Raw genomic sequence first — 26278 nt, 5'->3', positions numbered from 1 at the left:
TGGGAAAGAACAAAATAACTCTTCAACAAGCAACACATTTTGCACTACATCCTATCATTATTGTTAGATTAATAAAGTATTGGCTAACAAGTTATTTAGGATTATTAAGGTGAAATAAGAGGGAGATATAAGAATACAGACTCACCATTGAAGTTAACACTGCGTATATATCTTAGTAGCTTCTTGCCCCCTGCGTGTTCCATCTCTGGGCAGATTCCAGAATAATCATTGCACAAATCCTTGTTCATCTGATGGAGGGCATGAGCCATGGCATAAACAGCATCGATCACAAACTGTACTCTACCCTCCTGTTCATAGTGAGAGTCTTTTCCGATCCTTTCCTGTCCTACACATTTAAGGATACAGACACAGAGATGGGAGATTTTGAGGAACATCAGATAAATGCATTAAGTCTATATCAAAAATAATGGATGTGAATGAGAAGAAATAGTAGTTATTTGAAAAGAACAGTCTTAAAAAAAAAATTCTAAGATGAAATCCATAATGAGACTTAGATTATTTCAGGAAATGCTGAAAAAATGATTTTGAAGCCAAATAAGCAGTAGTTTGAGGAAAAAACCCCTCCCCCCTCTCTCCCGTCTGCCTATCATCTAGTTGGTACAAAGCCTTATCAGAAAGATGGGCAACATATAAATTTAATAAATAAATAAAAATAAACAAAGGAATCCATCTGCCCCAGGGCTATCAGTTACATGGAGTTAGTGTTTTATGAAGAGCTTATGAACATTTGGGTCTGATATTCAAAAACTAAATTTAGTTTCTAATCTAAGGGTGAAAATCCATAATAACACCCAAACTGATAATTCTCTATGGGATCATAGTTGAACAAATAAATAAAGTAAAGTAAAATGTATACCTCCTTCCTGTGCAAACTTTGCTTTTCTCGCCATTCTGCTTAGTTTTACTTTAATTCAATGTTTAGATTTAAGGTATTTATTTGTTTTAATGTTTTATACTGTATTTTATTCAATGTGTGTAAGCTGCCTAGAGTTGCCTTTGGCAAAATGGGTGGCTTGCAAGAAGAAATATTTTTTCCTTCATTCATTTAGCTAAGTATACATTATTCCAAAGTTTTATACTTTGCATGCTCTTCAGTCCAAGACACTAAATGAGGATCTTGCAAAAATGCAAAATGATTTCTGTGTCTCTGTGTTTCCTTTCTTAATCCAGAAGAAATAAAATAGCTTTGGGATCTACAGAATGCCAACGAAATATTCATTTGCAAGGCAGTCCATATTTCTCCATTCTTTGCAAAGGAAATTGTAACAATCATTTCTTGGATACCACAAGTGCTGGTTCTAAAACTAATTATAATTTTTTTTAAAAAAAATGGACAAAACACTGTAACCTTTCCATGTTCACAGATTCTTCTGTTAAATGGCCTTTCAGAACTGACAATGGTCTTCTCTGCTTTGGTAGACAATTCATACTGAACTTTCTTTTCTTTTCTAGGCTGCTCCCCTAAATAGAGAGTCTCATGAGGAAAATCAACACCATTTGTTACAGCGAAATAATTTACAGAAGATCAGAATCAGGATCCCTCTGTGGCCAGAAATATTCACTTCATCAACTTTTCTTTATAAAAGTCACTCATTCTCCATTCATCTGTAAAATATGCAATCCATCATTGTGGACAATGAGCTAAATATAGTACATGTTCTCCAAAAGCATTACTCCGTGGTTTATAATTAAATCACATTCTAATATAGAATAATAAACTCTGGGGGTAGGGAGGATATTATACGGATATTATACTCTTAAACTATTTTGGGAAGCTTCCTTTTTTTAAAATACATGTTCTATGCATTCAAACATTTTGCAAACGGACTGAATACAGAGCCAACTCTTACCCAGGATTGGGATGATAGAATGGCCATTCTTGTTTGTAAACCTTTGCCAGACTATTTTTGTTTGCAAGACTTTCAATGGCCATTTGAGGTGTTGCTTTAGAGAAAGCTACACTCTATCTGTGAGGCTGGGACTTAGGAGATCAGATAACAATGTAGTTTTCAGCGGACATCCTGCCAAATGATTCAATGCTACTACAGAAATGGCAGTGGGGCTGTTCAGAGCTGTGGTACTGGAGAATTTGAACGTAACTTCCCTAAGGCACAAAGTCTGAAACCAAGCTTGGGAATTCATGGTCTACCATGGGGACTATGTGGAATGGTTGATGACCCAGATCATCAAAAGTTTGATATACATTGAAAGTCCCACATAAGATATAGTTTCTGATTCAAGCAGTTTCGGTGTGATTTGGTTTTTCAGTCATTATAATCTTTGTCATGTTAACATCATCTATTTTGCTGATTCCTATGGAGCTCTTCCATGCTACTCCTCATTGAATGATGCCTGACAAGTGCTTTGAAGGTTTGAAGGAAAGCCATAATGATATGGGCCTATAGTGTGTTGTTGTTGTTGTTGTTGTTGTTAAAATCAAATCTTGTTCTTGCTTAGGTATTAATACTATATTGCTTAGGTATTAATACTATATTGACTCCTTTTCTGGTATCTTTCCTACCTGTAGGACAGAGGTAATCATGTTTTGTAAAGATTGTAAAAGTACCAAAACTTTGATAACAAGAACCTGATAATCCAGGAAACTTTCCTATTTTACTCTTTTTTATAGCACCAGAAACTTCCTGTCTAGTGATAGATCTATTCATAATATGTCTCTGTTCCTCAGTAATCTAAGGTAAATTGTGTTTCTTTGCATAGTCATTTCTATTCTCTACAGAAAATGTTACTTCCATTATATAAATTAGTATAATGTTGATGCAATGCTTTTTGTATGGCTTGTAATTTAAATATAGTGTTCTTTTTTAATTTATGTGCTAGCCACTTCCCTGTTTTATTTGCAATATTTTTTACTACATAGAATTAATTTTAATTTCAATTTATTCTTACTCTTAACATAGATAATTGCAGTTGTTAAAGTGCAATAACAGTAAAACATTTTTAGTGGTGACTTCCAGCTGATGTTATATTAGCAATATCAGACATGAGGAGCAGATCTCCATGGTCCGATGCCGAATTCTCCCTGTTGGAGGGCTACAAAAGGAGCTAAAGACAACCTGTAGGGGTCGTGAAGAAAAGAGAGGTGCCCTGTAGTTCAGGGAGAGCAGCAACTCTCCTGCTGGATCCAGGGCTTCTTCCCTCTCCCTTGACGAGAAGAGGCATCCATCATGGATGCCACAAAGCTGGGACAGCCGAGGCAACAAAGAAATGTGCAGGAGCAGTGCAAATGAACAGTGATTGGAGCTGGGTGAGAAGATTCATTTTTATTTAGTCCCTAACTTTAAAGAAAAAAGAAAGAAGAAAATCCAGGAAAAGAGCCCCTTAGAACTATTTTTAAAGTGGGAAACAACTATAGAGAGAAAAATCCTAGTTCTGAAAGAAAAGAACTAAGGTAAGAAAAGCTAAAGACCTTTTAAAACATAAAAAATTGGATTTTTAAATTGGACAGATATTGTTTTAGAAAGGCATTACAAAATGCTGGACTATCTACTTGAGTCTACTTGAATTGATGACTTTGCTTCCATAAACTGAACTAAATTTGGATTAATTAAATCTACAAGACTTGAAACAACTCTGAAACCTAAGCTGTGGGTGACGTCTACTGGTGAATGGAATATACTAGACCTCTACAAGTTTAGAAAAACTTTTTGATGAGAGAAATAAGCAACATTCATCTGGAGTTGGGAGTGAATAGGGACTTGAGTGAATAGTCCATTTACCCGAAACCAAGCCGCACTAAAAGCCTCCAATACAGGAAACACAATGTTGCCAGCTAATCAAGACAAAAAAATGCTACAAAACAGACAGAAGATATTAGAAACACCAATCAAGCATATATATATATATATATATATATATATATATATATATATATATATATATATATATATATATATATATATATATATATATATATATATATGTATGTATGTATGGTGTTCGGCTTGTTGGAGTATTTTCCACGTCATTGTAGTTCTTTTAAAGTTGTAGCAACGTTTCAGCAGAATCTCATCTGCCATCATCAGGCTTCTGTATTGTGTGTCCGTCTGTGGGTCAGACTTTTACAGTGGTTTCAGATTTAAATTTAAATCTGAAACCACTGTAAAAGTCTGACCTACAGACGGACACAATACAGAAGCCTGATGATGGCAGATGAGATTCTGCTGAAACGATGCTACAACTTTAAAAGAACTACAATGACGTGGAAATACTCGAACCAAGCCAAACACCATACATGTAAGTACCCGCGAAAACTTAAGAAAATATATATATATATATATATATATATATATATATATATATATATATATATATATATATATATATATATATATATATACACACATACACATACACACATACATACATACATACATACATACATACATACATACATACATACATACATACATACATCTAGGAAGGGAACATCTTATGAAGATGACACCTTCATAATCTGGCCACACGGGAAAGAAAAACTGAACAACTTCCTCACACACTTCAACAGCCTACATCCCAAAATACAATTCACCATGGAAACAGAAGCTAACAATCAACTTCCCTTCCTAGATGTCTTAGTATACAAAAAATCCAATGGCTCCCTAGGACACACCATCTACCAGAAGAAAACACATACAAACCGCTATCTACACGCACTCTCACACCACCACCCAGCACAGATCAATTCCGTAGCCGAGACACTCATCTCCAGAACAAAATGCTTAGCCAACGAACAACACCTAAAAACCAAACTACACACTCTCACTAATGTACTAACAGCCAATGAATTCCAAAGAAAGAAGATTACCCACCTAATCCAAAAAGAAACCCCAACCAAAATCCAAGACAGAGAACAAGAGAACGGCAAAGCCCTCCTCCCATATATAAAAGGCACTACAGACAAAATCAGCAAGATCCTCCAAAAACACAACATTAAGACAGCATTCTGCACAAATAGAAAAATATCTACCATCCTAAGAAACCCTAAAGACAGAATCGAGTTAGAAAACCAAGGAGTATACGAAATCCCATGCACCACCTGTACCACCACATACATCGGACAAACCAACAGAAGAATAAGTGCACACATTGAAGAACACAATGACTCAATCAAAAAAGAAGAACCGACCTCTTCCCTGGTCCAACACCTCAAAGCCACAGGACATGAGATTGACTTTAAACATACCAGAACTATCGCCAAAACTGAACACTTCAACAACAAAATAATCAGAGAAGCCATAGAGATAGAAAAACGCCCACACAGCATGAATAAACGAGATGATACCTCCTGCCTACCAGCCATTTGGAAACCCACCCTCATTAACAAATGAGTACCTTACATGAAGAATGACACCAGACCCACACCCACGAGGGCCACACAAGATGCTACCACCACACTTCCATGTAGAAAGCAGACTCACACCCACACAGATGATGAGACACTGCCACGGACCAGAAGCTGTACTGCAGCTGCATCACTACCCACTTCAAACCCCTCCAACCCATACATAAAGCGAATGGACGCCCACCATGAAGATGTGGCATGACCACGAACACGAAGCCAAACAACAGGATCACAGCTCACCAGCTCAAATCCCCCGGCAATTAAGACTAACCTGAGCACAACCAAGCCCCCACCTGAACAGAAAACACCCCCAGCCAATCAGAACACAGCCAACCCCCCAACCAATCAGAACACAGCCAAACCTCCAACCAATGAGAACACACTTCCACCCAATCAGAACACAGCCAAGCTTCCACCAAATCACGCCACACCCCCACTAGCAGTTAAAAGGAAGAAACAGCTGCAAGCTCACATTACTCTGAGAAGCACAAAGCCGAAGACACAAGCCTGAAGATGACGAATGAGACTTCATCAAAACGTCGCCAAGATACTTCCAATTTTACGTGGGAGAAAACCCAAATAACCAAAGATCCATATATATATATAAATTTATAATACGATATAAGTAATAATTTGATGGAAAAGATTAGATGGTAAAAGATGGTATTGCCATGTATGCTTATAACATCATTGGCATTAAAATGGAATATTGAATAACTACTTTAAAAAAGAACCATGTATATTAATACTAGGATTATATAAGTTTGATTAATATAACAACTATTAGGTTATCATTATTGATCAAATAATGATTTGTATCATTATTTGTATCAAAATGAATTATACCCAGGGCCCACACTGTTCATGTATTGATATTGATGTATATTTAAAAATAAAAATCTAATAAAAACAACATTTTTAGTGGCTATGCTTCACTGGAGAACTTAAAGTATAGTTGCTCCTTCAAGTAGCATTCATACTCGAAATGTTTATGGTCTAATCAGAGAAGATAGGGGTGTCAAACTCAAGGCCTGGGGCCAGATCTGGCCTGCGGGATGCTTTGAACTGTTTCACAGGGCCACCTTGGAAATAGCAAAGGACCAGACCACAGTGCCTATGCCAGCAAAAACAAAACTCATGAGGGCTGTGCATGACCCCCTCGGCTCTGTTTTCACTGGCAGAGGGCTGCAGGAGGCTGTCCCAGCCAAAAATGGAGCTTATGAGCCTGTTTTTTCTGGCAGAATGCTCGGGCCACCACAGGCACCCCTGATTCAAGTGACAACACCCACCCTGATCACACCCACCCCGGCCCTCCGAGGTCAAACACAAGCCTGATGTGGCCCTCAATGAAATTGAGTTTGACACCACTGAGATAAGGATATTTTTAACTGATTCCCATTTTAAAGCTATTTTATCTGCTCTCCCTAATTCTACATTGAGTGATATATATCCTAATATATTGCAGTATACGTATTACAGTATTGATGACTACATTTATCATAAATTATGACACATCTGAGTTTTTGCAAAGAAATATATTATTTTTATATAGTTTTATAGCAAGATATCAACCAGAAACATGACATGTACACAAGTCACATGCAAATTAGTTTTAGAATATGAAACAAGGTTTTTATTAATCTGCAAAAAATACAAACTGGATTTTATAGGAATGACGCTAACTGCTCAAGGTAAAAACTGTAGAATCTTGTGAAAATATTTAACAACTGGTTTCAAATAAAAACTAAAAGGAAATACATATTTTTAATGTTTCCTAGAATTCCCTTGTTCTCCTCATAGTCAAACTATGAACAGGTCAGACATGCAGTTTTAGCTATGGCACCAGATCACTTGCTTTCAAACTCAATGAGTCAGAGAAAACTACATCATGGATATGCATCAGGATTCCCTGAAGTTTAAATGTTGACTCAAACTAGATTGAAGTGGAATTGCTGCAAAATGACTTAAGAACTGTACTGGGGTGTCTCTGGAGAATCCATGCATGATTTAAGCATTATAGAAAGACAGCCACTGTGTCTGCAAAAAAATGTAACGTGTTGCAGCTTCTCCATAAATGCTAAAATTGGAACCTGGGGAAGAAAACCAGGGGGGGAAAAAGGACTTTTGAAATTTTAAAGATAATTTCTACATCAAAATACTTGCTAAATACTGTAGTTTTCTCATGATAGTAAATGAATCTTATTTTGAATATAAGCTCTGAGTAGAGCCAGGTGGCTTCAAAAACCCTAATCCCAATTGAATGAGATACTTTAAAAATCATCTGACAACTTACAACCACAATTGGGACCAGAAATTTGGTCCTTAAGTGAATCAAAACTGATTAGGACCTTTTTTTGCTGTGATTATTAAGCAAATAATGTAGCTGTTAAATGAATTTGGCTTTCACCATTGACTTTGCTTGTTGGAAGCCAGCTGGGAAGCTTGTAAATTGTGATCATGCAACCCTGGCATGCTGCAATCATTGTAAATACATGCCAGTTGCCAAGTCCTGAATTTTGATCACATGACCGTAGGGATGCTGAGACATTGTAAGTTCAGTGACTGTCATAATTATGGGGACTAGACTTTTTCAGAACCATCTTAATGTTGGCCATTAAATGAAAGGTTGTAAGTCGAGGACTACTTATATACATTTTAAAAAAATATAGCCCTTTTGCAGATATTGTATCTATATTTCTTTATTCCTTTGAATCTTTGGATCAACATTGAAATAGTTCATATTTAAATTAGGTTAAATTTAGAGGCTAATGACTCTCCTATTTTGCTTGTTCTTTCCAAATGATGATGGGGAGTACTCCTCTTTGTCTTCTCCAGAACATGGCAAATTAGACATAGACATAGAATATTAGAGTTGGAAGGGACCTTGGAGGTCCAATAACATTTCAGACAAATGGTTGTCCAGTCTCTTTTTGAAATCCTCCAGAGATGGAGCATAGACAACCTCTGAAGGCAGGCTATTCCATTGGTTACTTGCTCTCACCTCTAGAAAATGTCTCCTTAGTTGTAGGTTGGTTGTCTCCTTGGTTAGTTCCCAATCATTGTTTCTTGTCTCATGTTTGGGTGCTTTGGAGATTAGTTTAGTTACCCCCTCATCTTTGTAGAAGCCCCTCAAATATTGGAACAGTTCCATTATTTTTCTTATATGTATCCATTTCATGTATTCATAACTATGTTTATACTTATACCTATCATCTTGTAAGCGATTGACAAATCAAATCAAATCAAATCAAATCAAATCAATCAATCAATCAATCAATCAATATGTCACCCCAGTCCTTTCATTAGATTAGATATACCCAATTCCTGAAACCGTCCTTCATATGTTTTAGACTTCAGTCTCCTAATTACTTTTTTGCTGTTCTCTGCACTTTTTCCAGAGCTTCAACATCTTTTTTTACACTGTGATAACCAGAACTAGATACAGTATTGCAGGTGTTGTTTCGTAAAGCAGTACTAGAACTTTACATGATCTTGATTTTAACCCTCTCATTAATGCAGCCTAGAATTGCATTGGCTTTTTGGGGCTGTTGCCACATACTGTTGGCTCATATTTAAGTGATTGCCACTAGGACTCCAAGATCCCTCTCACATATTATTAATATATAATATTAATAATATAATTATTATTATCAATATTAATTAATTATTATTAGTTATTAATATATAATAATAATTATTATTATGTAATAATTACATATTAATTAATATACTTAACATGTTTAATAAAACTAGAGATTTATGTTTGTCTTGTCATCAGAGGTAAATCATGTTGACTGAATCAATCTCTTTAGTATGAACCTCTTTCTACACTTATTGTGGTGAATCCAAATTATCTTGCATAGAGCAAGATTAGGCCATCAGCAAGTTCCTTCAGTACTTTAAATATAACTGAACTAAATTTACAGTTGCCTGGTGGATGCATAACCCATTTTCTCTTAATACTATCTAGTTTGTCAAAGTCCTTTCAATACATAATATTTTGTAAATGAGACTCCCTTAAGTTTTTCTTCCAGCAGATGCATGCTATTACTTTCTTACTGAACATATGACATATGTTTTGCTACCAAGCTAAATCTCTGCACCATTTAATATTTATTTCTATATGTCTTTTCAGTTTTTTCTTGGGTTTGGTTCAATGTATCAAGTATCAAAATCAAACTGAAGTTCCAAATATCTATCTAAAAAGGGATCTTATCAAGTCTATCCAGTCTTAACAGTCCAATTCTGTTACATCAACAATCCATCCATTTCTTTGCCATTAAAATGCTGATTGAGTTCAGGAATATTCTTAGGAATCTTTTTTTAATGAAGGCCTGTGTGGGTAAGTTTGGATGTCTCATGCAGAATTGTCATATATTTTGTCAACAGATTTCTAAATTTAATCACAAAGGCTATCAGCATTCTGCCTTACATTAATCAAATCATTAACATTGCTCAAAGCAAGTCTGAATATAAACCTGCAAAGGACAAAATATTATTTTGAGGTTAGTTTCAAGTTCCTCGGGGAATTAGATGATTGAAATTGCCAACTTTTCTTCTTCCAGTAATGCTTTTCCTATCAAGAAAAAATATGTTCTGATCTTTTTATTTGACCTTCATTTACATGATTTTCTTTGTAAGTCATGGAAATTATATTTTCCCTCCTAATAATTTTGCTTTCTATCTACATTAAAAGGATATTTTTGTACATTCCAACTTCTAATGCAACCTGGAGTATCCATGATAAATTTGTGATATCTTGGAGACTACAAAGGCTAATTGCTCATCAAGAAGCTCTTTCTGCAATCAGGAAGATAGTGCCTGTTATGAAACCAGCATATATCACATTCTATTTCTTAAAAAATATATCACTATAGCAAAGTAAAAAACATACGTGGGTTCACGCTAGACAATAAGAAAAATGTAAGTAAGTTTATTATTGTAGCCACAGGTCAAAACATACATAATATACAATAAAATTGCAGTAGCATATTAAGAGTGCAAAATGAAACAATTTTAAAAAATGATATAAGAATGTTAAAACTAGATAAAGCTATAGGTACAACTAAGAACTCCTGTGTTTATTTTTAAGTTTGAATAACAACAGAGCATCAGAAACAACCTGGTTGCTAACAGTTGGAAGCATGTTTGCAAGAAGATAGATCAATTGTTTGAGGTCCAACAATAAGAAAAGTCTGCATGGATCCAAACCACAGTTATAGATGTCAAATTATAAAGACAAATTTAACTCAATTTGTCCAAGAGCTTTGGTAGTACTTTCCAAAATTAAGGGAAATACTACTGAAGCTCTTGGTCAAATTGAGTTAGAATTTGTCTTTATAATAAGCTTTACACTACCTGATACAAAGACTGTAAAAAAGTTTATTTATGTATTTATTATTTATTTATTAATATTGATTGTTTTTATAAATAATTCAAAGCAATGAATATATCTAACACAGCTTCCTCCTCCTATTTTCCCCTGCAACAGCAACCCTGTGAGATGAGTTTAGCTGAGAGAGAATGAATCACCCAGCTGGCATTCACAGCTAAGGCAGGACTTGAACTCAGTCTCCTGCATTCTATCCTGATGTCTTAACCACTAGACCAAACTGGATCTCGGTGTAGATTAAGAATGTCAACCTGGCAGCCCCATGAGCTGGCTGCATTACATGTAGGCGATGTCCACCCCAGCTCCACAAATGGGAAAAACATCACAAAATGTCACATGACAGCAATGTGACGCCGCAAGTTTGACACCCATGGTATAGATAGATTGGAAAATGTGCATCAGCATGTTTGTCCTTAAAGAAAATGTATTTATTTTGAATAATGTGAGGATTTAAATGTTTGCATACTGGAGAAAATTTATAGGAATTTGGAGCTATCTGCAAATTAGGGTGTGTGGGTCAATTGTTTTCTAAAGAGTTTGGTTTAAAATTTGGCAGAATTTATTATTATTATTATTATTATTATTATTATTATTATTATTATTATTATTATTATTATTATTATTATTATTATTATTAACTTCATTTATTAATGGCATGAATATGAGACAGGATCAGCTTAATAGTACAACAGAATATGTCCATAGATTACATTAGCCAATGCTTACTTTATATACTTGAGAAATGACAATATATTTAGATGTTTTACTGCTACAAAGGAGATCAGATAGCAATAGCACTTAGACTTATACATCACTTCATAGTGCTTTATAGCTCTCTCTAAGTAGTTTAAAGAGTCAGCATATTGCCCTCTACAATCTGAGTTCTTGTTTTACGGACCTCGGAAGGATGGAAGGTTTGAGTCATTCATAATCAAACTCCTGAAGTGAGCAGTGAGTCATCCTACAATACTACATTCTAACTACTGCAGCACCATGGCTGAGATGCCTGCATACTCATTATTTAATTGGTTTAATCAAGCATATAGAACTCATGATGCATGTGTGCAAAGGCCCATTCTTTCTGAATCCTCCCAATCTCTCACACTAAATTAAATGTCAAGAGAAGGTATCATGAGGAATCAGCTCCCATGAAGCATTTTTTGATAGAAATAGTAGCAGATTGATGAGTAAAATAAGAAACAAATAAGCATTTTAAATAAAAAAATGCACAAGCACCTCACATAAGTATTTCATTGCTAGAGACATACTAAAAGAGGACATATATTTACTTGTGAGTTTTCATGTGGGTAAGAAATATTCTGATGGGCAAGCTTAGAGTGCAAATAAACTCAGAAGTCTTCATCTGAAATATTTTCTTTAAGATCAGTAGAAAAGTTCAGTCATGACTTGACCACAAGTGCTGCCTTTAAAGTTATCACTCACAGTGTACATAATGAGGTAAAATTTGCCCTCAAGCATGAAAGCACAACTCGTGTTATGTTTAAGGGGACATCAGCATATTTGTCAAATGAGACAAACCACGCGGTTGCATAAGACAAATCCCTACTATGGTCCTAAGAATATGGATCCGTGTAGTCTAAAATGTTCATTTCTATTTGCTTCAGAGTTTTGTCATTGCTGTTTCTTTTTGGACATATTTTAATAAGTCTAATAAACATAAACGTTGTTGTATTTAGCTTGCAGGTTTTTTTTAAAGAAAAATGAAGGGAAGATATGATAGCATTCTGTAAAATCTGCCCTGTGAAAGAAGAGAAGAATGAGATAAGGACAAGGACCAATGCAATGAAAGTAAAGTAAAGAGATTGAGACTGAATTTGTGGAAGAATTTGTGATAGTAAGAATTGCTAAATAGAGGAAGGCTGTCTAGAACAGGACTTGGCTTCACCCTGCTGAGGATAAATTGAACAGGACTACATAATTAAGAAGATTCCTTCCAAGTCATATTATCTGATGATTTCCTGGATAGATTAATAACTCATTCAGCCTCTGCATCACAGAATTTGTAAAAGAGAGGAGAATTATAGCCTTACTTGCCTATAATTCTTCAATCATATACATCAGACTTCTATTAGTTCCATAGCTGTCTAAAACAGTTGAAAGAGGAATACAGAGGCTTAACGTTATGTGTCTGCTATGGTGGCACAGTGGTTAGAGTGCAGTTCTGCAGGCTACTTCTGCTGATTGCCAACAGTTCAGCAGTTCAAGTCCCACCTGCTCAAGGTTTACTCAGCCTTCCATCCTTCCAAGGTCAGTAAAATGAAGACCTAGATTGTTGGGGCCAATATGCTGACTCTGTAAACCACTTAGAGAAGGCTGTGAAGCGGTATATAAGTCTAAGGCTACTACTACTAATACTGCAGCAACTGGCCCATTTTGAATGAAGAAGTTAGTTTCTCAGTTTGCTCCTTACTCAGAATGATAGCAATAAAATTTGTGCAAAGTAGCCTAGAGAAAGTAATGAAGGGGAAAAAAGAAAATTCAGATGATGATCCCAAGGTACATTGTTTCAATATTAGCCATAAATTAAAATAACTGATTTGAAAAGGTGTAAATGAATGGGAAAATGTGCATTCACATATTTGTCCTTAAAAATGTCATTTTGAATAATGTGAGAATTTAGATCTCAGCTCAGAGGTTAGCACAAAGGAGAAAGTTTATAGGAATATTTTAAAAATAATTTCCTTCCTTTAGCTATCTATATATTGGTCATAGTAAGATCTTTCTCCTTGACCCAAAGGAAGAAAAATGGTTTCTGACTTAGAGGTAGGATTAATGTATTTACTTATTTGGGGGAAAAACATCTCTCAGCAATAGCTAAAAGTCTATGGAGATTCTCAGTCACCCAGGTCATGGTTGAACCAAAGGTGCTTTTTCAGGATGCAAATGAACTTTCTTGTTTGTTTGTTTTTTCATTGAAGATGTTTTGCTTCTCATCCAAGAAGCTTCTTCAGCTCAGACTGGATAGTGGGGAATGGAAGGATGTATATTCCTTGACTGGATGGTGGGGAATAATCAACTGTCTGCAAGGAATATAAATCCTTCCATTCTCCACATCCAGTCAGAGTTGATGAAGCTTTTTGGATGAGAAAGCAAAACATCTTCAAAGAAAAAAAGGAAAAATAAAATAAAAACAAAAAGGAAAAGGAAGTCCAGTTGCCTTCTGAAAAAGCATATTTGGGTACCTCAGCAATCCACTTTCAAAGGAAACCATTCAAAGTAGCATGCATGCAGAAACTGATTTAACTCCATTCCCTCAATAGATAATAAAAGTCAACACTTTAAGATAAATGTCAATAAGCAAAGACTAAGATTAATGAAAAAGATCTCTAAAAATAAATAGCAATGTCAGAATCCTGAGGCACATAGAAATGAACCTCTTAGAATAGTCAAATCCATATTTTTAAAACCATAATAGAGATTTATCTCAAGCATCCCCGTGGTTTGCTAGAGGTAAAGACAGCATATTGTGAGGTTATAATTGTAACTATAATTCATTATGTTGCAGCTTTTAAAGAATTATTTTGAACTCTCTATGTATGAGGATATGGAAGTTATTCAGAGTCCTTTTGGGACTGGAGTAGCACACCAAAAAATTTCAATGAGTCAGTCAATTGTGAAGCCTTTCAAAAATTCAGAATTTACTTTACATTTTAATACAAATATTTCCCTACAGATCAAGCAATGTTGGATAAATTAAGAATTCTCATTTATTGGTAAAATGGGGGGGAAACTATGAAGGAAAAAGTTATTTAGCATAATATATGTATAAGATAAATAAGGATAGCTAGTTTGGTTTAGTCAATTAAGGTGAGCCAGAAACTGGAAGACGGCTAAGTTCTAGTCCCATCTTAGGCCCAAAGCCAACTGAATGCCTTTGAGCCAATTATTCTCTCTCAGCCCTAGGAAGAGGACAATCTAAAGTTCTAAAGTTCTAAAACTTGCCAAAAACCTGCAGGGACTTGTCCAGTCCCTTGCCAGACACTGAGTCAAAGACACTAAAATAGACAAATAAATAAAGACACATAAGTTGAATAAATACTGTACAGTTAAAAACACTGGTCATTTTCACTTAACCAACAAAAGTAGTAGTGTATTTGGCTCACAGAGCACTTAGAACATATCTGCACACTTCTATATTCCATCTGTATGTAGGTATTTAGATGTAAAAGAATGCAATAAGTTTCCTTTTAAGTGTGGTGGAGCTGCTTTGGAGGAAAAAAGTTCATAGATGAAAGAATATTGCTGGGAAGTAGTAGGTGATTGAATCTTTGGTGACAGGAATGGACAAGGCCTTTTTTTTTTGGAGTGACACAAAAAAAGAGGCAATGAGGGAGGACAGTTTAGAGACATGGAATAAAATATCTGTCAGCTTGAAATGATGTGGAAACTGCAATGCATGCAAATTGTTCTATATTCTATTTTCTCAGTAATCAGTCCTTAAAGCAAGAGAGCTCTGTCTTCAGGGATTGTTAATTGCAAGTAAAAAAAAAACTTTATTCATAAAAAAAATTCCTCCTGATCTTTATTTACAACTCCTGTTAACAAACTACATCAAAGGGAAGTATTACAAGGAGGTGTTGAGAAGCTTAGGAGAAAATTGCCACAAGAAGCATATTGTTATAGTAAATCTTCTAGGGATGACAACAGGAATCAATGGACCTGGCTAAGATGAGTGTCAATGGCCTACACCAATTATTCTACACCAGGGGTGTCAAATGTGCAGTGTCATGGTGGTGTCACATAATCTATCATGACTTTTTTCCCCTTTGCTAAACCGGGCATAGGCATGGCCTATGCATGACACAATCGGCCCAGGGGCCATGAGTTTGGCAGCCCTGTTCTACATCAATTGAGAGAAGGCAGTGCTATGAGGTGTTCCTCTGGCTGTTTTCTTTAGAACCAACAAAGACAAATAAACAAATAGGCCCTTGCTTGCATACACATCTGTTCCCACTCCTATATCAACATAACAAACTCATTTGAAGTGTTAAGATTGATTTCAATGTTTAAAAAAAATAAAAAGCTACAATATTGACTCTAAAGCATTATGTTTTTTGTCAGGTACAAGGATCTATTCAGTTTACAATGAAGTACAGGTGGTTTATATAATTCATAAGACATGTTACCTAGTTAGTTAATAGTACTGTTTGGTACTGTTAATAGTACTGTTTGGTACTGTTATATAGTACCAAATACTAAAAATGAACTGATGTCAAAAGAAGATCAAAAATGGGTTATTTGTATAATGGTACATTAAGAGTATTTTGTTTCCCTGACAAATTTCTTTCCATTCCAGGCTGGAGGATAGAAGATGGGTCGATATGCATTGCTTATCCTCCTGCCAAATAGCTACCTTTGACAATTTCTGCCCAAACATGAGCTCATTGTCTGTCCTTCTGGCCGAGTTGTACCTCCAAGTCAATTGCACATTTCAGATAATTGGAAAAGCTTTAGGAATCATCTTTCATTTCATACGTTGACACTTAGGATGATGTCATCCTGACCTCACTTCCTTTTGTCCTACTATATACAAGCCAGACAACATTTAAGATAGAGAGTAGTAAGAAGAAACAGCTATCCCTCTTGGGACTTCCTTTGTATCCATGCCAATCAAAGGGGGTACAGTTCATTGAACATAGTTTATCTGCTGGCATTGTAAAATAAATAGATTCATTCAGAGCATCAAAAATATTTGTCCATATTAAAGTAGAAACAACCAATGGACTTTACAAAAATAACTCTTTATTGGCTCATTTGTACACAGAGGAGAGGCAGTGGATTAATTTATCATTGTTTCAATTTATATCTGCCTGCTCTACTTGTATGGTAATAAAAGGCTGAAGAATACTGTATTTTTGTAGCACTCTTCTTGTTTGCACAGAACATCAAAAACTGTGCAAAATTTCAATGTCAGAGAATTTTAGAGTTTCTTTCAAATTCCGTGCTAATTTATATGAGCTTAACAATAAGAATATCTGTTTCATTACTTCAGCTGAGATACCTATTTGCATATATTTATAATACTGGAAGAATGGTGATACATAGTTGTAGGACCTAGACTTTACTCTTGTGAAGCATATAAACAAGATCTAGCAATGTAATGTAGCTTATAAATTCTTACTGTAAAATTCCTGAGATTTTATGGCATTAATTTAAAACTGCCTAAAACCTAAATAAACATTCAGACTAATAAAACTAAATCCATAATAATATCTATATCCTTTAGATATTATTTTTATCTAGAGAGTTTACTTGTCATAATTATATATGTATAGATTGTTTGCCAATAATGCCAAGTTGCATATAACATGTTTATTTTCTGTTTATCTAGAAATAAATTCAATAGTCTCCTGAAGCTGTATTTAAATTCATTTGAATAGACTTTATAGGGTGATTTACTTATTTGACCTATGAATATACACTAGTACAGCTTCATTTTGAGCTCCAAAGCAATAAGATTGTTATTGTTGTTGTTGCTGCTGTTGTTGGAAAATCTCATAGAGATGTACATCAAAGTGGATGTCAGGATAATATGGGCGAAGCTATAACTGTAACACACAGTATACAGAAAAACAGGTACTCCATTAAATTTTTACTGATATCCTTTTCAATAGAGGAAAAGATAGAAGCTCATAAAGCTAGAAATATTCACCTTAAATAATATGGACAATCACCATCAGAGGAAGGAGTGGTCTAAGGGAAAAATGAATGGTCTAAGTAAATACATTTTAGGCATCTTAGGTATGTAGCTTCTCAAATGATCTTGCCAAAAGCAGAATACCTTTGGAGTTGATGCTTTAATCTGGTAAAATGCAATACAGTCATACTAGGAGTGAATGGATTTTAAAAATTCCAGTTCAGCCTATGGCCTGTCTTTCCTTTCTTGCAGAATATTTATGATTCATTTTAAAATCAGTGCAACCATGTGTTCTTTTGCTTTTTAATCCAATGTTTTGCCAAGGGTCTTTTTTTTTAACCACTGTGTAAAATGGTGTTTAGCATTCTTCCCAAAGGCTTACATAAAACAAGGCTTTGATTTGTTTAATCAATGTTTAGGGAGAAATACAACTGGTTGGATGTACACATTTACATTATATGTCACCAAATTGGTATCAACCATTAACAACCACATATATCTTTTTTGTAGGATGATCTGTCTGCCATTATAAATCAAACTAAGTTCATCTGTCTTTCTGCTGTTTGTCCTTTTCTTCTCTTAACTGCCATCATTCCCAGCATTATAGAATTCTCAAGGCAGTTTGACATACATCATCATTGAAGCCTGGGAATTTATGCCTGAAAAAGAACTCTGGATTAATTTGGATCCATTTATTTCCTATATGTTGGCGCAGTGGTTAGAATGCAGTACTGCAGTCTGCTTTTGCTGACTGCCAACTGCCTGAAGTTTGGCAGTTCAAATACCACCAGGCTTAAGGTTGACTCAGCCTTCCATCCTTCTGAGGCTGATAAAATGAGGACCCAAATTGTTGGGGGCAATATGCTGACTTTGTAAACCACTTAGAGAGGGCTGTAAAGCACTGTGAAGCAGTATATAAGTCCAAGTACTATTGCTGTAACTTAGCAAGGTGGAAATTTAAAAAGTTCTTTTCTATCTGGAACAGAGTTTGGTTTTGTAAAAAAAAAAAGAGTAACAATAAGAAGATGGTTTAAGCCTGAACCAAGCAGAATATAAGCATTCAGTAATATTTTTCATGTTTCTTCATTGGTCTTCTTTATTTCCTTTTAATTTGTGATTTTAACTTGCAGGATAAAGTTTGTGATTAAATGTGGGCATGAATCACATTTTCTGATAAAACAATAATTTAAATTGCAGTTTACAATCAGAAGGATTTCAACATCTACCAAAGGGTCAAAATAAAGGAAAACCTTAAGGTGTCAAGCATCCAGACAAAATCCATGATATCAATCACTCTGAGAAGTTATCTCTCCAATTGATTCATTAGGAACAGATCTGGCACGTTCAAAAGCAATTTCCCAGGTGAAAGCTTTTTCACGCGTTACACAAAATCCACATTCTCTCCTCCCTTCTCTCCTCCCACTTCTAAACTTCATAAATCACAAGAACCAATTAACTGCAAATGCAAATTCTTAATACGACACATAGAATAACTTTGAACTTTTCAACTCCTCTAACTCCTCTAAAAAAGAAATACGTGGCAGCTGAATTTCAAAGCTGACATAAGGAAGATGAAACATATAAGACCATTTATACCTGGTACAGAGTTTTGAGTTGTCCCGATTAAAATAACAAACAAACAATACTGTACTCTCTTATTCAATTTGTCAAAAAACAACTCCATGAAAATTTCATTAAAATAGAATTCCATGAAAATTGAAATTTTGTGACCATTATCTGAATGGAAGGTAATATTCTTAGACATATTTAATGTTTTTGAAACCCAAAGATAAACTCCCAAAAATGTATTCTGTTATGTTTCCTAGTCATGATCCTCCTATTACTCTTAAGGCTAGTGAGAAATGGTTGGAGGATTTTGAAAGGTCACTTGTGTTTTTATCCATCAGTCCAATGTGGCTGGTGGTTAATTGTTATAGCTGATTTCAAGCTCACTAGTACAATTATTTCAGTGGCTTGTCAAATTCACACAGAATAATATACACTAGGATATTCAAGTGTTAGAAATCCTGTATTATTCTTGTCTTTACACTTTGGCTTCTTGTGAAAGAAACACTCCAAAGTTTCTGCTTCATGATAAATACCTGATAGGAAAGTTGCTTGGTTTACTGCTTGAGACACAAGGAGCAACAGGACTAATCAGAGTGATTAATGATAGGTACAGTAGAACCTCTGGTCATGACCATAATTCGTTCCATAAGTTTGGTCGCAATCCGATTTGGTTGTGACCCAAACCTAATTTTGGAAATTTGCTACTTACACAAAAAATGGTGCAGAAGGGGAAATGGGTCAATAAACAAAAAAAAATCATGAATTTTTTGGTTGGACCCCAATTTGGTGGTGGTCAGAAGCATTCGTGACCAGAGGTTCTAATGTAAATTGGAATTTTTCAATCTTTTATCATTTTATCATATGAAAGGATCCTATGTCTGTGCCATGAAATAGCAAATTAATGATTGATGACGACAAATAAATGTCCTGAAATATATCAGGATTAATCCAGGATAGTTTTCTTTTTTTTTGTCATAGTTCAAAAATTTACCAGTATTCTTGTAATCTATCTTTTAAAAGCAAAGTTCATATTCTAAAGCTTTCAAAATGCAAGTACCATTCCAAAGCTCTGTTTGTACCCTGTGACTGTCTCCTATTTTCCACTGGATTAATTTTTAATGTGGCATAAAGGAAAATGATTAAACACATGTGGAGTAATTATAGCATTATCCATAATTAATTTAATTTAATAATTTATTTTAATTGTTGTCCTGACTCTGCCCATCTTTTGAAGAGTTTTTCGAAGAGTTCCATGCCATGCAAAAATACTTTTTATTTCTTCTTTTCACTACTTGCCTCAAAATGTCAACTTTAAATATGTATGAATTCTCCAAAATCAAATTGAATGGGATGTGGGAGTGGCCTTGGGGAAAATGGGGAAAAGATGCTGCCTAGGAAATAATCAGACAAAAGAGGCAAAAGCCTCCAGTGGCTTCACAGTCAGTACAGAAAAAATGGAAAGAACCTTCCAGCAGGAAGTTTTGTATTTTCAGGCTTTCAAGATTCTGTTAATGTAGTTTCATAATAATGTAGATCTACCTAATCTAATCTTGTTTCCCATCTGGTTTGTCTGCAAGTGCTGACATCAATCTTGCCTCCTACTCCCTTCTTTTTTTTTTTAAAAAAAAAAAAAAGAATTTCAAGAACAGTCTTTCCATCCTCAAGGAATCCTACTAACCACTGAGCATCTGGCAGCTGTACTGCTACAGCACCAAGAGCAAGTAGATGACCAACATACAGAATGCCATGATACAACTAACACAGCAATTGGAGCAGACCCTCGGTGGCACAGTGGTTAGAGTGCTGTACTGCAGGCCACTTCTGCTAACTACCGGCTGCCTGCAATTTGGCAGTTCAAATCCCACCAGGCTCAAGGTTGACTCAGCCTTCCATCTTTCCAAAGGGGGTAACATGAGGACCCAGATTGTTGTGAGCAATATACTGAATCTATAAAACCACTTAGAGAGGGCTGTAAAGCACTATAAAGTGGTATATAAGTCTAAGTGCTGTCTTACCCTATGGCCTCAGAATAGATAGCAGCTCAATTAATGCACATCTTCCCATGTAAACTTTCTAGAGAAGTTTAAAGGGAGTCAGGATCAATTCCATTTGTCATTTGGTATGAAATGTTTATGGCTGGAAGACTGGGGGGATTTGTCACTGATCGTACCAAAATGACTTTTATACTGAGCCTCTGGAAGGAAGTAGCTGCTAAGTGGGCAATACTATTCATTGAGGATAATTATTCAGTGTTAGATAACTACCAAGGTTTCATGAGTAAACTTAAAGTATTTTGGGAATCCTATATAGAGCTAGTTGACAGATTCGGAAGCTCAACCAGGGACAAGGAAGAATAACAACATTTTAAGTTGTTTGTTGGAGGTGTAGGGTGGAATGATTTAGCCTAACTGACCAGTTTACAGAATGGCTGGCCAATGACTTGAGAGACAATTTGGCATCCCAAATACCCTAAAACCGCTCTATCAATGTTGTGTAATCAATATTGTGTAATATCAATACCTGACTGGAAAGATTGAAGCAAGAAAGAAGTGGGAAAGGGGGAAAGGAACTTACAGCCTGTCATGTCTCCCAATGACCTCTTTGGAATACAACATTAGAGAACCCATGCAAAACAAGGTAGCCAGGAGATCATTGGCACCCAGAGAGAAGCAAAAGAAGAGATTAAGGACTATGCTTTTACTGTGACTCCCCACGTGAGGTGTGGTGGCACAGTGGTTAGAATGCAGCATTGCAGACTACTTCAGCTGATTGCAAATTGCCAGCACTTTGGCAATTCAAATCTCATGGGCTCAAGGTTGATTCAACCTTGCATCTTTCTGAGGTCAGTAAAATGAAGACCCAGATTGTTGGGGCAATATGCTGACTCTGTAAATTGCTTAGAGAGGGCTGCAAAGCATTGCGAAGTAGTATATAAATCTAAGTGCTAAGTGCTATTGCTATCTCCCAATGTAGCCAGATCATGCCTAGTAAAAACATAAATGATGGTCACAATTAATAAGGTATAAAAGTTGCAAATCAGTGGAGCATGGAACTAACCAATGTCCAGTTCAGTCCCAGACAACATCTTAGGGAAATTTCACCAGCCTCCTTCTAGCAACTCTGTGGAGGGGGGAAATCTACCATTTTAGTCAACTGAGCACAGTCAAGTGTATTCAATTACCCCTATTATTGTCACCAGATTCCAGGCAGAAGGTGGAGTTTTCTGCTCTTCCTGAAGCAATTGCCAATGTCATAGATTCAGAAACAGTACAGAAACTGATTAGAAAGTATTGACAGGCAGCTGCAAAAAGCAGGATGATTCTTACCCATAGTTCCTCAAAGATAACACAGAATGCTTATCACTTTATGTAACTGCCTTCTTACAAGTACCCATAATCCGGGGAACAGAGTAACTTCAGCTTACTCACTTACAAGATGGAAACAAGGAACACTTTCATTTTCCTCACCTACATTCCAACAGTATCACTTATTAGCAGTGAAAGCTGAGTCTCCCCCATCCCAACTCCATTGCAGAACAAGGGAAGATCAGCACTGCCAGAAAAGTATTCAGACTTTGCAGATGTGTTTGGGAGAAAGAGATAGTTATCCCATGTCTACATGGGAATTAGTAATCTTCAAAGAATGTCTAGATATCAACCTCACAAAGAGATTCATCATCTCTCTCAATTCACTAGCATTATGCAAACAAATGCATCAGATTTAGTGATAGAAGTAGTCCTACTCTATGCAGAGAAAAAGGGAGAGGGGTATTTACTTCATCCATTACATAAACGGGGATCCTTATCACATGACCACTGTTTAGCACATTGTAACTTTGAACAATTGCCAAATAAGTGGGCATAACCCCAAGAATATTTGTATTGCATATATTTAGGACATTTTAAAAAAAGTAGTAGTAATTGTTTACTAAATAATAATATAAATATTGTTGGTCTCACTGTCAGCTAGATATGTAGGCTATATTATTATTTAGCAATCATGAAGACATTTAAAAAGAAACTAGCTTTATTTTCATTTTCATTTTTGCTTTTCTTATTTTCATGCAACTACTTTTATTCTGCTTTTGCAGTTTGAATAATCACAAAGCTATCCCACTGGTTATTTTATACAAATAGAGCAATTACCTTAACTTTATAGGATTACCATCCTTTTAGATATCCTGCCAGATTTTATAATCCTGAAGTCTTCCAGATTTCTGAACAATTATTTTTTTGTTTGTTTTCTACATTGAAATGATCATGCCCTTGGCAGAATAATCTTGCAGAAAAAATCTGCATATTTAGACTGCATTTTTTTTACCTCCAGGAAGTGCTGCTGAATTAAACATTATAGTAATTGAGTACTCATACACTTTAAGTACCCACCTGGCATTTTTAGTATATTTTAAAGTCTTAAAGCCCTCACTCCCTTTATGCAATGAAGATGAATCTGATCTTTCCCTTTCCATCTCATTCTTTGACTGTCATTTTTACTCTCCCTTTCATTTTGCCTGATCCTAAACAATTTTTAAGGAAGCAAAAGTTACAACCTAATATAAACTGGCTGATCTCAACAGGCTAAAATAATTGCATTAATTATGTTGCCATTAATTAGGTTGCCATATAAGATTAATACTTGACATGGCAGATCCCAGTTCTATAAATTAGACTAATGGTCCTGTTGGGAAGAAAGTATTGGTCCTGTTGGGAAGAAAGCTATGTGGCCAGCAAAAGAAATCTAAATATTATTAAATAATTAATAAGATTTTCCAACCTGATATCCACCAGGTATGGAGTATTCTGAACTAAGAAAGGTTCAGTTGTGATATTGCTTGCTGTAAAAAAACAAGTCATATAGTCACCAGCCAAGATACTTACTAACAGAAGATCAGACAAATGCATAGAAGAAAAGGTTATTCATAACTATTCATTGAACAACTTTACCCCACTTTCACTGTGGAAAACAAAAAGTGTATTGCTGATACAGGAGAATATTTGTAGCTCAGAGTTGAAATGATGAGTGCTTGGTGCTCTTTAACTTTAGTTGTTTTGATGTAGACATTTCATTACCCAAACTAGGTAACATCATCAGTGCTGGTGGGGAGTGGGGTTTGCTCTCATTTTAATTTGCTCTCAACTTACCTATCCTGGCATTCATTTATTGTATAGACCTGTGCCCTTGAAACACTTTCTGCTAAAAAAAGAGGACAACCTAAGGCAGTATGTTTCTTAGATCACAACTCTCAGAGACCATCTGAAGCTTGGCAGAAATGGTAATTCTTGATTTGATTGAAAATATTCAGATATATGCTTGGAAAGTAGGCTTATTGATTTTATTTATTCATTATATTTAGAATATCTATGCAGTTGCCTATATTCTATCAAATTCTGGGTAGCTCCCAACCCGCCCAGCTCAATTAAAGATGCACCTTTAATGAACTGAAATCTCAGTGAATTAAAACAACATTTAATGTATGAGGTTTTAGTTTCATCCACCATGGGATATCATTGAAAGATCAGAAATGGCCTTTAATCCAGAGAAGTTGCACACCTGTTTTGAAGAATCATTACCACAATTACAATAAGAAGCACAAAGGATGCTTCAGTTACAAGATAAGAAGATGAACCATTAGTTCTTAGTCCTATAGCTATAAAGAGTCCACTGTCCATAAGACAATTGTATAAATAAATGTTTCAAAATGTACTCCCTTTTCTTGAGCCAAAAAGAAAAACCTTTGAAAAATATCAATTATCACAAGATAAAGGGAACAAATGTATTGTAGTTAATTATTCTTCCTGTTCTTGCATGTTATATTCTTTTTTGTTTCATTTTCATTTTTTAAATTAATTTTTCACTTTCTCTTCTCACTTTTCAGTCTAAATGTGTTTCTTTGTAACAGTCACACAGACATCCCCATGCAAGTTGAGTAAAATGTTAGAAAAGCAGAATGAGAATTAAATTACCAGTGCATTTACGATCAGTGTCTTCCTTTTTTGACCCACTAATTGTTAACTTGCAGTTGAAGTTTTCTTCCCAATATTCTGCAAACCATACATTTCTTCTGTTGTTTTCCAATGTGCGGGACGTAAAATAGGTATCAAATCCTAAAAAGACAGAGACAACAAAAGTTGCTTTTTAATAAAAAGAAGTAGAATACAAGAATATTTTAAGTCTCCAAGTAGGAACAAGGCACAAATAGAAACTGAGCATTAGTAATTAGAAAGGAAGACAGAGAGGAAGGCAGCCACCAAATGTACTCTTTAATAACTCACATTATCTATATAGTAATGTTGAGATTAATAGACTCATCTCAGGTTTTACTTTGATGGGAGAGAAAGGATACATTTTCTGTTCTATATCCATGCTGTAATTTTATGTACAGTACTTCCGACATGTGCCTTTCCTTAAAACAACAAAATTGAATGTTATAATAAAATAGTTATGTGTACTTAGGGTACTGGTTCACTCTAATTCATAAAATTTGGAGATCTATATTAGTTGATTTATAAATTCAGCAATATTTGGCCTCTGTGTGTTGCTTTGGTTCTTCCCACTAAAACATAATGCAAACGTTGTAATGTTGCTTCTGTGTATAGCTCAGTTTATGCATTTGGGACAAAACTATATTAATGAAAAATGTATGAGTCATTCCACCAAAAGCCATTTGTTCCCATAATGTAAGGCATAAACAGAATGAAATAACTATTTTTTAAAAAATCACAATTTTAGCAAATTACCTTCAACTGCCAACTCACAAGTCAGCTTTACAGATTTTAAAAGTCTAAGACTATATCACCCAAATCACTGATTTTCACCAGGTTTTATTCTACAGGTTCCAATTTGGGTTGGTCACCAGGACTAGAGGTTTAGTCTTTCAAGCTTTTGGACTCATGCTGGAGCCCGTTCTCAGGGAATTTCTCTTTACCAGATACCAGTTTTTATATACCAGTTTTTATTCTCTTGGCATTGCCTTATGAGTAGATGATATGTGTGCTGACCTGATAAATCATATGGTCTGGATTCCTTTAGCTTCTGCTGTTTTGTTTACAGAAAAGGAGCAGAAGCAGCTTCAGAGCAATGTAATAAATCAATGGACACAACAGCTAAATCCTAGCCTTACATTCTGAATGCTGACCTTTGCACCTGAGGCATATAAAGCTTCCAGGAGAAGAAGGATTGGGGGGGGAGGGGCAGAGGGAGTGGCAGAGGGATGGGAGTGTCAAATTGCAATTTTCAGTTTGGGCAATGAGGCTCTGACAGCTATTCATGGGACTTC

The 26278-nt window shown here is 35.4% G+C and overlaps 1 protein-coding gene across 3 annotated transcripts in view; it reads right to left on the bottom strand.

The window, feature by feature from the left end:
* Window positions 1-26278, bottom strand: part of GRM7 (glutamate metabotropic receptor 7) — a 532166-nt gene that overhangs the window by 151968 nt on the left and 353920 nt on the right. For all 3 annotated transcript variants that reach the window (XM_087954616.1, XM_087954615.1, XM_087954617.1), the window contains exons 5-6: window positions 24966-25106; window positions 146-346 (exon numbers count right to left, since the gene is read on the bottom strand). In XM_087954616.1, coding sequence (XP_087810742.1) covers window positions 146-346; window positions 24966-25106 — 342 coding nt within the window. The remainder of the gene's footprint in view (window positions 1-145; window positions 347-24965; window positions 25107-26278) is intronic.

Source organism: Notechis scutatus, chromosome 2 (assembly GCF_049901735.1).
Source record: "Notechis scutatus isolate UNSWTSFEM ecotype Mainland chromosome 2, rNotScu1.2, whole genome shotgun sequence".
Taxonomy (NCBI): domain Eukaryota; kingdom Metazoa; phylum Chordata; class Lepidosauria; order Squamata; family Elapidae; genus Notechis; species Notechis scutatus.
This window is presented reverse-complemented; position numbering and strand designations above follow the sequence as displayed.